The sequence below is a fragment of the Polypterus senegalus genome, chromosome 7, assembly GCF_016835505.1.
Source record: "Polypterus senegalus isolate Bchr_013 chromosome 7, ASM1683550v1, whole genome shotgun sequence".
In the NCBI taxonomy this organism is placed as follows: Eukaryota; Metazoa; Chordata; class Cladistia; order Polypteriformes; family Polypteridae; genus Polypterus; species Polypterus senegalus.
Genome location: NC_053160.1, coordinates 41063480 through 41081103, shown reverse-complemented (window position 1 = coordinate 41081103; position 17624 = coordinate 41063480). Strand labels below are relative to the sequence as shown.

At 39.2% G+C, this 17624-nt stretch overlaps 1 protein-coding gene across 1 annotated transcript in view; it reads left to right on the top strand.

The window, feature by feature from the left end:
- cds1 (CDP-diacylglycerol synthase (phosphatidate cytidylyltransferase) 1) overlaps positions 1–16456 on the top strand; it is a 90973-nt gene extending 74517 nt beyond the window's left edge. Inside the window, exons 7-13 of the mRNA XM_039758525.1 lie at positions 724–806; positions 3120–3207; positions 3338–3406; positions 7933–8082; positions 8817–8936; positions 11902–12005; positions 12575–16456. Of these exons, the coding sequence (XP_039614459.1) occupies positions 724–806; positions 3120–3207; positions 3338–3406; positions 7933–8082; positions 8817–8936; positions 11902–12005; positions 12575–12707 (747 nt within the window). The 3' untranslated portion in view covers positions 12708–16456. The remainder of the gene's footprint in view (positions 1–723; positions 807–3119; positions 3208–3337; positions 3407–7932; positions 8083–8816; positions 8937–11901; positions 12006–12574) is intronic.
- The last annotated feature ends 1168 nt before the right edge of the window (positions 16457–17624 follow it).

Here is a 17624-nt window from a genome sequence, read left to right as displayed (position 1 = left end):
AGAAATCTGATTTTTTTGAAAAAAAAATGGATATCAGAGAGGAGGGATGAATGAAAAAATAGTTATTATAGAGAGAAAGTATACGGATGAATGAGCAAATGAAAGCCAAAGATCAACCTCTCTAATCAAGATATGGTGCCGAGTGCAGATGATAAATGAGAAGTCAGTCGGACAGAACGCTAAGTGTGTGTGCAGCTCGAGTCTGTTGACGGATTCATTTAGCATTAGGAGTGTTGCTGTTAGGGCCACACTGACACCACATAGGCTGACTTTTTGGTTTGTGGTTGAATGAATCGGGCGCATTGTGTTGATGTGCTCGGACTGCACATGGTGACCTGAGTCATTTTGTACACATATTCAATTTCAATTTATTCACTAACAGAGTAAATGCAAGTCATTCCCTTTATTTTGTTATTCAAGGCTTAAATTTAGAATGTGACATGTGTGAGTATGAATAGTAAATCAAATTACATTAAAGTGTTTAGTTTTTATTGGTAATTTTTAAAATGTATTTAAAACATTTTACAATGATATTTTCATATAAATGATGATAAATATTAGATTTGCAAGTTATGCTTCATTGCTTTTTGATGTATTTAATAACCAGAATGGGCTATTAAAATTGCTAGGATGTCATAGAAGAACTGTTTTGGTTTTTTAATTTCAACTTATGAAAATTGGAATTTTATTTAAGACTAATTATCCTGTTTTGAAACTTTGCAGTTTGCTTGGACCCATGTGACCTTATTGATTGTGGTTACTCAGTCCCATCTTGTCATTCAGAATCTGTTTGAAGGAATGATCTGGTAAGAAACATGTTGTGTATAAGACACGTGTCTTGAACACATACGTCGGGTCATTTAGCTCTGACAACTTGATTCCTTGTAGTTGTGGGTGAGTGTGTGTTGTGGGTGAGTAGGCAGTGTGATGGACCAGTGCCCATTCCAGGGCTGGTTTCTGCCTTGCCACCAATGCTTCAGCCTACTTTGACTCCAAAATTCAATTGGACAGGTTTGGGAATTTTATGTTATTTAGAACATTAGAAGCTAGATGAGAGGAATCCATTCAGTCCATTAACCTCATTTATAAGCTCTCCCAACACCTCATCCAGGTAGTCCTTAAATGTTGTCAAGGTCTCTGCTTCAATTTAATAGTTTGGTAGTTTGTTCTTGATTCACAAAACGGTTTGTGTAAAGAAGTGCTTTCTGGCTTGTGTCGTAAATGCACTTCCATTTAGTTTCTCCTGATGTCCTTAAGTACATGATTCACCCTGAAGTTGATGGAATTCTGATGGACCTACTTTTTTGATGCCATTGAGAATTTTGAAGAGCTGGATTAGATCCTCATGCATTCTCCTCTAATTCTTTGAGTCTGACAGAGTATGACATGTCCTTAAGACCTGGGATCAATTTGGTTGCCCATATCTGCTCAACTTCAAGAGCTGCTATGTCTTTTTTGTAGCATGATGACTAAGGGTGTACTCCCCATGCCTAAGCACTCACATTGTGCTTAATGTTCTGGGCACGGGCACACTTTTGTCATGACCATGCAACTTCGTGTAAATCCAAAACAAGCTCCGAACATGGTGTGACAGCATGCATGTCAAAATGATTTTACTTATTTTGTGGTTGTTTTGGTGCCATGTAGGGCAGGATAACGTTCTCCCCTCTTAAAGGTTTATTGAGTGTGCAGGGCAGTGTTTTGCAGTTAATCATGCTGCACGTACAAGAAGATTTGTAAGGTGGAAAATGATGTTAAGGGTGGAATTTGCAGCTTTTCTTGCCAACTGCAATACATGTTCATGTGTAAGGTAAACCTGTTTTTAACTCAAAACATATTGAATGAAATGACTCTTTACATCATTGACGTCAAGTCTGTTTTCTGTGCTCAGGCGCGATCACACTGTTAGTGAATGCGACTAAACCGTGCTTGGGCCCATTGCTTACATGCTGGCCATGGTACGGTACAGTAGGTCTGGCACGGAGCGATCACACTAGTCATCGACTTTGCAAGGTTCCATGTGGACAAACGTGCTTTGGCAAGGAACGAATTGCCAGTATTAATCCATCCTAAAACTGGATTCTGTACTCCAGATGTGGCTTCACTAGTGCATTATAGAACGTCCTTGTTTTTATATTCAAAAGTTTTAATGATATAACCTAACATTTTGTTTTCATTTTAATCGTTTCTGCACATTGTTTAGATGATGAAAGTGTAGTGTCAACATAAACCCCCAAGTCCTTTTCAAAGTTTGCTTCTTTCAGGAGAATGTCTCCCATCTTGTGTTTTTAATTGGTTTTCTTTTTGCTCACATGTAGCATTTTGCAGTTTTCTAAATTAAACTGCATTTTTTCAAGTCTTTGCCCAGTTCTGAGGCTTGTACAGGACTTTCTGAATTATTTTTGGTGCCTCCTCAATGTCATTGTTCAATTTTTATTATCTGCGAATATCACACAGTCACCTACTATACTATACTACAGTATATACTATACACCACCAAAGTAAAACAGAAAAAGTGACGGTCCCAGGGCAGACTCTTAAGGGACATGCCATATTATGTAAATTTTTGTAAACTTTGTTATCTGAAGGTGGTGTAGACATATAATGTTCTGTCTTTTACCATATACAAATAACAAAGTCACTGAGTTTTCAGATTGCAATGAATATTTACCTATCATATCAAATTGTAAGAGGCTGGGCATTGTGACTATCTGCATGGGGTCTTCAACTCTCCCACAGCCCACAGGTTCAATTTGTTGGTCTTCTTTTACTGAGTGTGGTGGAGAGATTGGTCCAGTGTTGAGCCTGCCTTGTGACCAGTGACAACAAGGTAAACATGGACTTCCAGTGACCCTAAAATTGGTTCAGTCAATGAAGGAAGAATGTTGTCTGATCTTTATTACAGTGATCATGTTCAATGATGCTGAACAATTGGGGGTTAATGCTCTTATTTTTGCCATATGTATTTTTATTACATTTTATTTTTATTACATTTGATAGCATAACCCACATCCTATATAAATAGTGGTGAAACATAATTAAAAAAAAAAATGTTTTCTCCAAATTAAGGAGCATGATTCAAGGAATGTTCAGCTTTATGTCTTTTTTAATTTCCACAGGTTCATCGTTCCAATATCCATTGTCATCTGCAATGATATCATGGCTTACTTATTTGGATTCTTCTTTGGAAGGACACCGTTGATTAAAGTAACTTCAGTCTACAACTATTTCATTTTATAATTATTTATGGATTAGAATTTCAAAAAGAATTCTACAGTATATCAGACTATACTGCACATAAACCTCTCATTCATTGTCATTATATCTTTTTAAACAGTTGTCTCCCAAGAAGACCTGGGAAGGTTTCATAGGAGGATTTTTCTCAACTGTCGTTTTTGGGTTCTTAGTAAGTATGTGCTGCTGTTAAGTAATCAATAAATAAATCGCGATAATTTGTCAAATAAGGTAGCCGGGTGAGAAAATATCTGGTCAGAGACCAGTAGATGACCTAATAACACTTAATAACAAAGGGAGCACACAAAACAAGTAGTGAAAAAAATAATCAAAGCAGTGGCCAGAAAATCAAATTGGGGAGCATCAAATCTGTTAATGTTGTTTGAAAAAATAGTGAAGAATAAGAGTTCCTGTCACTAAAGATTCAAGAGTCCCTAATCAAAACTAAATCAATAAATACATACGCATTTTTTAAATTTGTTTTCATCCCAAAACTTGTATACCAAATGATGTGTGCCACCATCATAAATAGTTTGTTTAATCTTACATTGGGTCTTGAGAACAGATATGATATAGCCATGGCCATGAACTAATGCATCACCAAATGGTGGCACCCACAACAAAACAGAGTTTGTTAATAACACATAATAGTTAAAATAATAAAGAAAAAATGTGAAAATGGATGTTTCCAAAAGCATAACATGACATTAGAATTTCCACGTGTAACTTAATAGAAGTATACATTGGTGCATTGTTAAGCGGAGTACAAAGTAATGATTATCTGGTGATCTTTTATTTATAGTCTTCACTGTAGTATTAGTATTATTAATTCTAACAATCCCAGCTGTCTTGAGTGGCCAAGTCAAAAGAAACTTTCTCAGCAGACAGCTGCATACTTGAATAACATTGTGAAAAAACAGAGGGCAATAGACCCAGTCGTCTTAACTGAGGTTCTTGACATGGGCTGAACAAAAGTGTCTTATGTTAACAAAATGATTTATTAATATGAGGGACACACATGTAAAGAGTGCAGCAAACCTCTTACTTACATGTCCAAACAACATGCAACACCTCTGTACTCTCTGGCACATCACATTTAAAGTACATCACATTGTTTTATTTAATTGAAAACACAAATCAGCTTGCCTGAAGTAGTCCTTAGTCCCACATCCATAGCATTTGTTCAGTTGGTGTAGGTACTTTAGGCCCGTATCTATAGAAGCAAGTTTATCCAGATATGACGTAGGAGTCTTCTCCTTGTGTGTGCTTTTGTTACTCCTCCTCAGACGATCTTGCTAACGCCAAAGAAGAGGCTGTTAACCCAGTACCACCTGGACATTTTTTTCACTATCTTTTTCTTTATGAGTTCATCATTTTCTTACATCGTATTGAAGGAGTTTTGCCCAACTTCTCCTTAGTCTGTTGCCTCAACTCCTATTTGTTTAAGCACAGTTCTTCTAATGTGCTACCACAACATCACAATAGGATGTTGTCTGGACTTTGATTTAACCATTCCAAATATTCTGATTCTTTCCCTTTCACTCATTTTTATTTTTTCATATATTTTAGCAATAGCTATCATGGATCATTTTATTAGTTGATCCAAAAGTTCAGTTGGCTTTAAGTGTGCATTGTCATCTTTTACAGTGGTGGTGTAATTTACCATGCAGCCGACTCCCATGGCCAGAACCGTGTATGTTGCTTTCAAAAGCATGATGGCACCCATGAAAATGGATAAAAATTTGTAATAATGTAAAATAGCAGTATTAAAATGCATCTAATTACACATAAAGCCCATACCCTCCCCAAACAATTCATTTAAATCCCTTCTTTAGTCGATATAAATTGGAAGGCTAACTAGATCACAGCAGGAGTTTTGCAGTAGCTCGCGTGTTTGATCGTGCGTGCAGGATGACCAGTGTGTTAGAAGAGAAGAGATCTCAGACTGGCCGCCCTGTATGTCAATCAAGTGGCAAATGCCATAGGGAGGATATATGACAGACTAATGTTTAAAAATTATTTTTTGGAAATGAAATGCAATCTACCTGCACTACCTTTGCGATCTACCGGTCGATCACGATCGACGCATTGGGCACCCCTGAACTAGATGCATGTACTTATATGACAGCATGAACTGCTTGTAGATAAGGTTAGTCTTTTATTGGTGTCAACATACTGCAGTAGTTTTATTAAAAATAAGTGTCGGTCGTTCTAAAACCGTTCACATGTGAGATGCCCGTGCACTGTGTCATCCCGGGAAGCCCGGGAATGACATGCAGGATTCCCGAATTCCCGGGAATGGATAAACACGTCTGGAAATGGATTCCCTATTGCTGAAGTCTTTTTTATTGTCATTGATTTTTCCACAAACCTGAAAGACCCGAGCAACTTGCTGATGTTTCAGTCTTTAAATGGCGGTAGAAACACTTTCTGATTTTCAGCCAATAAGGTGTATTTGATTAGCAGCAGTTGGCTTTAATTACTTTCTTAACTGACGTGGAAACACAAAAGACATGTTGGCATATTGATTATTGAATAAAGAACCCAACAAAGACCACTTAATGGTCCCTAAAGTCCCACTCTTTACCACACCACTTGATAATTTTCTCCATGTGTCTATGGCTCTGTGAGTGAAGGAAAGATTTATAACATTTGTGTGAAATGTACCCTTAGCGAATCTCTAGTTGTGCCCCAGTTTTTCTATTGAACTCATTTTAAAGTAACAGCCTGAATCCGCTGTACTAATTCCTTTCATAATTTGTAAAACTTTTTGTAAATCTTGTCACTTATTCTCTATCTTCTTAAACTGAAAAGGTTCAACTACTTCAAACTGTCCTCATAGCTAATACCATGCAGTCCTGGAATCGGCCTCTTCTATGGACTTTCTCTAGTGCTGCTATGTCTTTTTGTAATATGGGGACCAAAACTGAACACAATATCTTGGGTGAGGCCTCCCAAGTTTGTTTTATAACTTAAACATAACCTCCGTTGACTTGTACTCCACACCTTGTGCTATATGACCTAACTTCCTGTTAGCTTTCTTGATCACTTCTGTACTTTGTCTGAATTTAGACAGTGATTTGTCCACTTTGACCCACAGGTCCTTCTCATAAGGTGTATTTTTATATTTAAGACCTCCCATTGCATATTATGATCCAACATTTTTATTTCCTACATGTAATATTTTACATTTGCTTGCATTATATTTCATTTGCCACAATTCTGACCAAGCCTGTATGTTGTCCATGTTGCTCTGTAGCTGATTCTACATTAACACTAGAATCCCTGAAGCATACGAAAAAAGTCGTAGTGTTTGGCCTCCTTAAATTCCTTTGCACATCTTCATCAGTGTCTTTGTTTTGCAAATGTGTCAATCAGCACAAGCAGCCTGCTATTCCATCCTCCACCAACGCAGCTGAAGTCGGACTCAAAATCCTCGGCGCTCAAGTCTGTTTATCTTGGTGTGAGGTGTCTGGAATTGTATAAGGTAGATAATGTATTTTTATTTGGAATACATACATTCCAGGTCTACAATGGTCTGTGTAAATGTAGCATGACAGGAAGTTTGAGGCAAGAAATGTTCACGTGACTAAAACATAAACTTTTTTCATGTTATAGTAATAATTGACAAAATGTTGACATGAAGTATATAATGTGTGAAGACTGAAGTCCAGATATCAAATAAGCACTTTCAAAAAAGATATAACAAAACAAGTGCACATTTATTCAAGAATATAATCGAAGAAAAAGAAATTACTCAATTTACATGTTGCTCTCAATGTGTAAAAACTGAAGCCCAAATATCAATCGACACAACTTAGGTATGTCTGCTTGGCTGGTGTAGAGGTAAGAAGGTTGCTTCTAAATCAAGAGATTGCAGGTTCAATCCCGGGTCTTCCCCCATTTATCATTCTGATTGACACATTTGCAACATACAGACGATTGGCATTACGACTTTTTTCATAGGCTTCAGGGATTCTGGTGTTAACTGATTCTACATTTCCTGCCCTTCCATGTAATTGTTATGTGTAGAATGACTAAATGAAAAGAGGGTGTGCTTTGAGTCACGTCATATGTGAATAATGTGTTTCTGTCCTCCCTAAAAGTCACATGCTTTGGGTGGTGACCCAAATAGTCATGGTTTGGGCACAATGTCCATAATTCTGCACAGTAATACAGGGCTGAAATGACTTTCCAGATTTTCCGTTTTTTGAAGATTTTTTTAGGTCACATGCAGTGTTCCCAGACTGCAAAGTTCTAGTTGAAAGATAACCAGGTGAAGTTAACTGAAGTTCTGTATTTGCACGTTTAGTTGAAGTGTGTTGTACTGTATTAGCCATTATGGATACATTGAGAAGTCAAGCAAAATTACACCTTTTATTGGCTAACTGAACAGATTACAATATGCAAGCTTTCAAGGCATCTAAGGCCCCGTCTTCAGGCAAGATATGGGACTTGAGCTGCCTCGAAAGCTTGCATATTGTAATCTGTTCAGTTAGCCAATAAAAGGTGTCATTTTGCTTGACTTCTCATTGCTTGTTTAGTTGAAAATGTTGAGGGACAGTATTAGGGCCATCAGTGTGTCTGTGTCAACTGAGTGCTAAACCTGTCTGAGTGCGTGTCCTTACAGATTTGTGTTGTAAACAGCATTCCAGTTTGAACTCTGAAGGCCATTGTGAATTTTTCCTTCTCTTTTAGTTTGCATATCTCCTGGCTCAGTACACATATTTTGTTTGCCCAGTGGAATACAGTGAGTCAAATAGCTTTGCAGTTTCCTGTGAACCTTCTGAACTGTTTGTGTTGCAAGAGTATACACTCCCATCGCCACTAAGGACTCTCTTGAGATGGGTAAGAAATATTTTATTCATTTCAGATTTTGAAATTAAGATGTGAAATGTGACATTGTTTTTGAGCTTTTTGGCAGATGATTTTCGGAAGAAGAGAGCATTTTCTGCAATGTCCCAATCCTTCATTAAAATTCATTTTAATTCTGAGCCATATTAATGCATATCCCCAAAGTTACCAGCATTTTAATTAGTATGGTAACATCTCAATATGCCACAAAAGTTCATAATCGCCATTATCACTGGCAAGGTGTCACGGGGCAGGGGACTAAAGAAAACTGGGTCACTGATGGGAATTTGAGACAGTGCTAGGCATGGTGGCTTCTTATTAAGAGTTCTTCCCACTTCCTCCACAACCAGGGCTTCTCTGACAAAAGATGAAAGACTCTGCTCTACCTTGTTTTTTGCAGTGGGCATTTTAATGAGATGGTTTTGATATGTGCTTATAATTAGGCTCAGCATGGCTGCAAAAGTAGTCCATAATTACTTTAAAGGAGACGTAATCTCATTAATGTTTCATGAACAAACATGTCTAACTTGTTACAAGTATAGACCTGCAAGGAAAAATGCCACCACTTAATGAATGGTGTGTGTTAGCTGAATGTGTAAAGCAAAAGAACTTTTGTGATAGGCAAGGCAGATGAGTGGGGTCTTGAGCGAGGGGGTATTAGCTTGCAGGGGAATTACCAGGGTGCTTAATGGACTTGGTATTAAATTTATCTTTTTATTTATTTACAGAAAACAGTGAAGCTGTACCCATTTCAGATCCACAGCATTGCTCTTTCAACATTTGCCTCACTTATAGGTCCTTTTGGTGGCTTTTTTGCCAGTGGATTCAAAAGAGCTTTCAAAATTAAAGTAAGTCGGATTTGAATGAAGTGTAATTTGTCTGAAATGTAACCTAACTCTTTATGTTTGGAAAGATGTACATGAATTATGACTCACACGATATCAAGGGCATTATGGGTAATCTGATGGGGAAGGTGACACAAGAGGAAGAAACAAGGAACGGCTGGCAGTTGTGGTGCGTTTTGTGATGTCAGTGTGAGAAGGTGAGGGCCGCTTTGGGAGTGGCATGCTGTGTGTGTGTGCTTGGTGACAAGGAAGGGAACAAGTTGGGGGAAATGACAACAAAGGAGAGAAAATGGCAGCCTGGGTAGATGCATATAGTGATTCTCCACCATGCTAGGAGCCAGAATGGACGGGGACGCCGCTGCTCAAAGACTGAGTCTGGCGGCAGCAGGTAACAGTTTGCTACGATCGGAATACTCCTTGAGCTTGCAATATACAAGTAATAATATTGGTACATGTAATGCTTTTATATACCAGTACACCAGAACTATTAGGTTGTGTTTAATCCTAATCTTAAATAAATTACTATCACTTACGTTTTTATCATCATGTGCTTTAATTGTTGCATACATATGCAACATTTGTTTTCTTAATACAACAGAACCGCAATTTGGCATTCCCATATTTTACATTTTTGAATGGTTAGTGGTGATGATGGCTATATATATATATATATATATATATATATATATATATATATATATATATATATATATATATATATATATATATATATAGTATTTACTTTTTAAAAACAGTGACCCAAATATAAAAAAGAAACATTAGTAATATTTTCATATTAAATTTTAAGTGGTTCCCTGCACAATGATGGCTGCACTGCACTATACGGTACAGGATATGCAGTTGACAAGACAAGGTACATTTTTCACTGTACTGTTAATTGCAAATATAATCTCAATAATTGTCATTTTGTCATAATGCACTCCTGTTAAAATGTTGAATTTGTTGCATGGGCCTCATAAAGGTGCAGCCTGTCAATGTCAATGCTGTCCATAAAGAGGTAAAGTAAACCACAGTTCAGGGTATATTGCTTTTGATTTAAATCCTCAAAACTGTATAACAGATAAAAGCATCACATTCACATTTGATTGAAGCTGCCGTTTTTGAAAGATGTGCTACAGGATGAAATTATATTTATACCCAGAATTCGCCTTATTTCGACTAATTACCTCTTTCAATTGAACCCTGTTTTCCTGTAAAATTGTGCCCTGCAATGACCATCAACAGAAGCCAAATTACTAGGAAAAGCAGGAATTGATGTGCAGCAGGAATGTTTTACTCTTGGCAAGTCATGCCTGGTATATTGCAGAGTGAGATGCTTGAGTGAACTAATAATATTAAACCCTTGTTTAAAAACATATAAAAGATACAAAAAGGTGCTCCGTTAGTTACATAGTTCTGATGTATCCACTTCACAGCACCATAACTAAGGCCCATCATCCAAGAAAATCTACTTGGTGAAGGCAGAAAACACCGTTAATTAACAAACAAATATAGACAAATTAAGAAAGGTCAGATTAAAAAAGGAAACAGAAGAATTAAAAATATGCACCGGGGTGAGACCCTTGTGAAATCTTAACATGGACTGGCTAGAAAAAAAGCAGTACATCAGATGAGCATTTTGGGAATTGTGGCGAGTTTAAACATAACCTCATTCAATATGACCATAGCAGTTAAAAATATGGAGGCGTGCATATTCATAGTATATGTTGAATACTTTTTAAAAATTTGTTGCACATGAACGAGTCACCTACAGCCTCCCTGTGTACCACCCCTAAGTCCTGAGTATCTCACAGTACCAGCTAGAATCTCAGCATGTCTCACTGATATCTCACCCAGGATGAAGGGCTCCATGTTCAGCTCAACTTGGTAAAGATGGACTTTCCTATTATCCTAGCCAGCCTGTTTATTCAGCACTCCCATATGTGTTCAGATGGTCTCGCCATTGCTGACACCCACCAAGTCTGTATACAGCCTTTGGGGTGGTGATCGTTGACCAGCTGTCCTTCACTAACCATCACTGCAGCTTTCTCTTCTTGCAGATTTACTCTGCATAACATCTACAAGATCAGTCTGTATCTGACAGAGTATGTAGCACAGCTCCTAATCCAGGCAGTGGTCTCGTAATGTCTGGGCTTTTGCATCTATCAGAAGTGCTAACAAGCTGCTGCAGATGTTTCCAACTGCAGTGGCATGTCTTGTCTTTCACCAGCTGAGATGGACACATGTCTCTCCTCTTTTCATGTCAGTCCACTGGTTTCCAACAGAGGTGTCAGTAGATTAGCACCCATGTACTGTATGTTGAGACACTTGTGAGGTCTGGTGCTCCTTCTCAACCTCTAAGGTCTGCTCATGGACAAGTCTGATGATACCACCTCAGCGTGGCATCAAATCTCAATCCAGACTCTTCTCATGTGTAGCACCTCGCTGCTGACCTCCATCCAAACTGTTGACTCCCTCTGTGTGTTTTGAGAGAAACATTTGAAGACTCTCCTCTTCTTTCTCATTGATTTTGGTTTGGACAGGTTCTTGTAACAAAGATGAGATGAACTAGTCTTGTGTTGTTCTCTTTGGTTCTGAGCTCTTCACTTATGATGATCCATTTTGTACGCTTGTCCTCTAACACCTGTTCCTAAACAGTGCACCAGACTGATGGTTACTTGATTATGTTGACCTCTTTTGTAAGTCACTTTGAATAAAAGCACCCGTCAAGTGAATAAATGTAAATGAGTTGCTCCGGAAAATCAAAATATGAAGCAGGTTTGCATACCATTGGCCATTTTGAACAGATCTGAACAACGAACAGCGATGGTAGAACAGGAGCAGCTTGTGCAGCTCCAGAAAACGATCTGATTTCTAATTCATAGTTTCTTCTTGTAGCAGAATTCATCAATACAAATGTTTTTCATGCATCACAGTTTTAATAAAAATTGTTTTTTTTTATTTTAAGGATTTTGCAGATACGATTCCGGGTCATGGTGGCATCATGGATCGATTTGACTGCCAGTACTTGATGGCAACATTTGTTCACGTATACATCACTAGCTTTATCAGGTGAAAACATTAATTGTAAATTATGAATCGTTTGTTTTTACTGATGAAAGAGTGAATTTTGTTATTTAACTACAGTAGGGAGGCAGAGCCGTCACTGGGCGCCCACACTCTGGAGTGTTCAGCCCACCAGTATAAAAGTGGAGCTGCCTCGGCCTGGAGGCCATTTGACCACTTCTAGAGCTCTTTGTGTTTCATGTTCATGTTATATTTGTACATATTTACAGCCCACTGGCTGGGAAGTGGAGGTGCTCTTAACAAGATAAGTTAAGTTGAATCATTTCTTATCTAAAACTTATTTTAATTGACTTTATAAACTCGGATTACCTTCCGGGGTATACAGTGACGGACTGGTGGGCACTACTACCCTATCGCTCCAGGGTCCTGAGTTCAAACCCCTGCCTGGCCAGTGGCACCTCATGCTCCTCTGCCAGGACCCCTTCTTGAAAATGAATGGCTGATGCGTTCCCTCCTACGTGTGCCCGGTTACTTTCATTGCATTGCTTTATCAAACCGTAATTCAGTTTTATTTCATGTTTTTTTTTTTTTCTTTATCGTTTCCTTGGTTTTAGGGGCCCCAACCCAAGTAAAGTGTTGCAGCAGCTGATGGTTCTGCAGCCCGAGCAGCAGTTAAGCATTTTCAACACCCTGAAATCCCATCTCACGGAGAGAGGGATGATCCCCCCTGTTGAAGCTGTACAGTAAGGCGCGCTGTATGACCACGGAGTCTTGATCAGGGCACGGGACCAGCGGCACCCCAAGACTGCCGTCCTCCGTCTTCACCCCATTGCACAACAGGTGTAAATACACTCCTGGCGAGCAGAGCCGTAGGAGCCGATGGTAGCCTTACTTTGTACCTAGCGGTCCGCTCTAAACTTTGTAGTGGGAGACACCATCTCGAAGTTTGTTGCCAAATATTAATGAAGGGCGAGTCCGGGGTTTGGTTTAATGTGCTTGGACTCGTTGACGAGCAGTGCAATATTTCCTTAAAGTAGGGAAAATTGATGTTTAGTTTTGGAATTCATACTATACATTTCACGATAACTAATCAATGTTAAAATGTGAATATAAAACGTCTGTGTATTTAACATAGGCATCTTTTTTCTTTTTGTAATTAGCAGGGGACGTTTGGGGCGCTGCGTTTTCTGGTGCTTTTATGCATTCCTGTGATTTTCTCTGCCTGCTTCTGCATAAAAATAATGTGTTATGAACTCCAAATGCTAGCGGCAATCACATGAAGTCTTTTCTAGCCGGTATGTCAACAAATGCATATATATATATATATATACACACACACATATATATATGAGGTATGAAATTATATAAATAATTTAACTATTCTAAATGTAGTCAGAACTTTAAATAAGGGAACACTACTGCGCTAAGGCACGCTGAACAGAAACGGCAGAGTGGAGGAGACTGCACATTCACCTACGACACTCTAACGTTAATCAATCTGCCATTTTTAAATGCACAGTTATATGACCAATTTTAAGTTGAGTGGGCAAGGAGTGAAGAAAACATCAATGGCTGTACCCACGTGAAACTGTCAAGAAGGCAAACTGTTTTAAGTCATTTTTAACATTGTAAAGGCGGTCTAGAGAATGACCAATGAAAGGGAATCGAAAATGTCGAGTTTGCTATGCGTTTTGGAAGTTGGTGACACACGACGACTTGCGTGTGAAAAACTTCACTCCATTAAAACCAATGTCACAGGAATGCCAGAGGAGCAGAGGTTAGTAATCCTTTAGTCCACCCACTTCAATGTCCTGTAGACAGAGTGCTCTGGAAAAACTCCCATCAAGCCTTGCGTCACGTCCACCAAGCCTCATCTGTCTGAGGAATGCCCAAGAAGTAGAGATCTTACCTGACCTCACAAGAGGGTTGTGTTCAGATGGTCTTCACAGAGTTCATCACATCCCTGACCAGTTTGCCCGGCTACCACATCAAAAAAAGCAGAGCAGTGCCATTAATTGCCTGCCCACCATCTGTCAACATTACGTTACCCAATCCTGCCCAGCCATTGAGAGGGCCCACATGTTCGCACCCCGCTATAACAAATTAACGTCATGTTTCTTGTCTCGCAGGAAACTCCTGTGGTGTGATTCAGGGTGCAAAGTCCACATCGAGAGTGAGCAGGCCGTGCGCCATTTCCAAGTGTTTGGTGGGTTAGACCGTTCTGTGCTGCGGGTCAAACACGTGAATCTGAACCGGTCTTACAGTTGAAATGAACTGCTGATGATTCCGTTTGACCGAGTAGCTGGACATTCCCATGACCAAAGTTAAAAGACACAAACTAATGTTAAATGTTGATTTTAAAATGAGTTTAATTCCATTGTGCCTAAACTGAACAACAAAGAACATCTATTATTAAAAAAAGCAAGCCTCACTTAGCTCTCAAGCGCTTCTGATCAACAATACGATGTACTTGAAATTAAAAGGTTTCCTGTTTATGATGCAACTCAGTAAATAGGAAACATTTTTGTTATGAAAGCTGAAGAACACGACAGCAACTTCATTTCATTAACACACTTAGCATGTTGTCCTTGGGCTGAATTTTAGATAAAGCTATTTGGTTAAATTACAGTTAGATTAAATTAAAGTACAAATGTATGAAAAAAGTTCATATATTCATGTTGTACATCAGTGTTGTACTGTATAAAATGGTTCGTGTATACACTGTACGCACAATAAAATCCACCTATGAAATGACGCAGACCTCTCCACAAACGTAAATTTAATCGTGTCGTTACACAAAATGCAAAATGAGTGAGCGCGGAATTTACGCAAAGCAAAGATTGCATCACAAATGTAATGTAGACAATGAAATGCAATGTGCTGCTTTTACTTAAGTGGAAATAACGTGTGAGGTTACAGGTGCCCAAAGCTAAATTCTCCATTACGCAAACCAGAAATTGACCTTTTTTTGTCCGTCACAGTTTCCTCATTTGAGGATTGGAGTTTCACCTGCTCCTGTAAATTTTATCCAAAGAGTGCAGCAAACATTCCGACGGCTTTTCAAGGAAATCAGACGTAGGCAGGAGGCATCTCTTATCTGACCAGTTCAGTATCAGCCAAGTGATTGTGCTGTGTGTCCAGTTGTTCGTATTAGTCAGTATTAGTTTTTTTTTTTTTAGTTTCCATGTTTGTCGCCCTGCGTGTCAATGATGTGTTTGTGTGATAAAGCCGGACTGTTTGGGCCTCCTCTGCCTGTCGTGCGACTTATCGGCAGCGAACTTCTTCAAGGGGCTGCTTTTACAATTTCACCCATTTGTGTTTCGATTGTTTTAGTGTATTTTCTCACACTACAAAGTGATGCTGTTGTGTTAACCTTCTAAGCTTATTTGTACCAAATAAGTTAAATTGAACAAAGCCTGCATAGGATTCTGCATACGTGGTAAATTTAAACGTCGTATCGTTACATTTGGGCGGAATGGATGGGAGCTAAAGCAATACACCGTAGATGCAAACTAAAGTAATAAAACATCTTTGATTGTAGCAGCTTGAAAGTCTGGATTTGCATTCTGTGGGCCAGTTATCCAGACGAGCAACAGACGTTAAGCCATCGACCACCGGTAGTGGTCTTCCCGGCCCACCTTCTGCTTTAATTTGAAGGATTGCGGAGTTTAAACAAAGGTTGTCGTACACATTTGGGTTTTATGTTTACTTGAAACAATGATGCGTGTCTTTTAGGAACAATTGAATTAACTTTATTAGTGAAATGATCCACTAATACAGAGGAGGATGGCCTTTGTTCCAGCATTTCACTCTTGTCTACGTTTACGACGAGGCGCTTCCTTTGAACATCACAATAAAGACCTGTGACGGTGGATCGGGTGTGAACATTACGCAACGATTTGACGCGTTCCTTGTTGAGATTCTTTGCGTCTTGTTCAGAAATTAGGTCTTTTGTTTGTAGCTTGCAGTTAACTTAAAATCCAGACATTTTTAAACGTATCTTAGAACGTATATATATATATATATATATAATAATAATAATAATAATAATCTGTTATTTGTTAGCTAAATATAATGTGAAAAGTCCAGTCTTTAAGCTTAAGTAGCTGTTTGTGGTTACAAGATCATCACCAGGCTTCACACTAAAAATAAAAAACCAACAAGCGAAAACGGCAAAAGCAGGGGAGCCGGGGGTCACAAACACGCCGCGTCTTTCCGAGCCGTCATTGCGTTCTTCTCATTTCTTTGTCTGATCCCATTTACGATTGTCCCTAACGTAATATATATTTAATTTAGAGAAATAATTAGAGAAAATGTAATATTGTACTCTTACTAGGAATTTTTTGGCAATATGAAGGAAATTAGGCTATTTTTGGTATTATAAGAAACATATCCTGTTTATTGCATTTAAATTATTTTTATGAAATGTGGGACTTACTTGACATGTAACACTGAAACCTGGTAAAAAAGAAATTAAAGAAGGAGTTTTATTTTTACATGTTGTGTCATTGCTCTCCTGGCCTCCTCTGACTGTCTGCTTTTTTATTTCAAATTTAAACCTCGGCCCCCCAATAAAGCCTCCTCACATCAAAGCCTCTTCAGGGTCCGCCATAACGAATTTAAGAAAAGTAAGAGCCGGTGAACCACAGACACCGCTGAGTGGCACATGCCAGCCGACATGCCAACAGGAGGCCCTCTGGGATGGCGGACATCTGGGCCGTGGAGACCTGCGTCTTTGTGACTTGTGACAGGTTTGTTCTTCTTATTGTTATTTAACTATCAAGTGAACCCCCCATCTATATCTATCTAACCAAGCATATAGTGGGGGCCAAAACATTCTGACCACCTGCGTATGAAGCAAATGACGTCGACTATGTCACATCAGTGGCACGTGCTGTTAGACATTGAGCTGGCGCTGGCTACTTGTAGTTGACGTTCTGAATGCAGAAGATACGGACAGGCGTGAAGACCTGCGCGGCTGTGACAAGGGCCCAGACCACTGGGTCACAGCATCTTGGAGAGCGACTTCCAGCAGTGGTCTGAGCAGGTGAAAGCCAAGAACCAATGACAAGATGTTTGGCTGCCATGACTATTGATGCAGGAGGTGAACAGAGGCTACCCTGTCTGGTTAAAAAAACAAAAACAGGCACAAAGCTCAGAAAGTGAGTTTGAGTGGTGGCTACAGGGGTAGCAGGCCAGTCGGAGTCCACATGCTAACCGCTCTTCATCGCTGAAAGTGCCTACAATGGCTACGCAAACATTGGAACTGGACGTTGGATCAATGAAGGTCGCATGATGAATCCTATCATTTGTTGCATCACGGCCACGGCTGGGAACATCTGCTTCATTTACCTGACAAACCAGTGGTGGTAGTGTGATGCTTTGGGCTGGAAAACCCTGGTCCAGGCTTTAATTTGGCCGTTAATTTGACGTGTACCACCTACCGAAACAGCATTGCAGAACAGGCACAGCCCATCATGGCAACGGTATTTCCCAATCGAAGTGGCATCTTTTAGCAGGATAATTGTTCAGGAATAGTTTGAGGAACATGAGGAAGAGTTCAGGGTGTTTCCCAGGCCTCCAAATTGCCAGGATCTTGATCCATTTGAGCATCTGGAGGATGTGTTGGTAGAACAAGTCCAATCTGCAGCACGTCCACCTTCT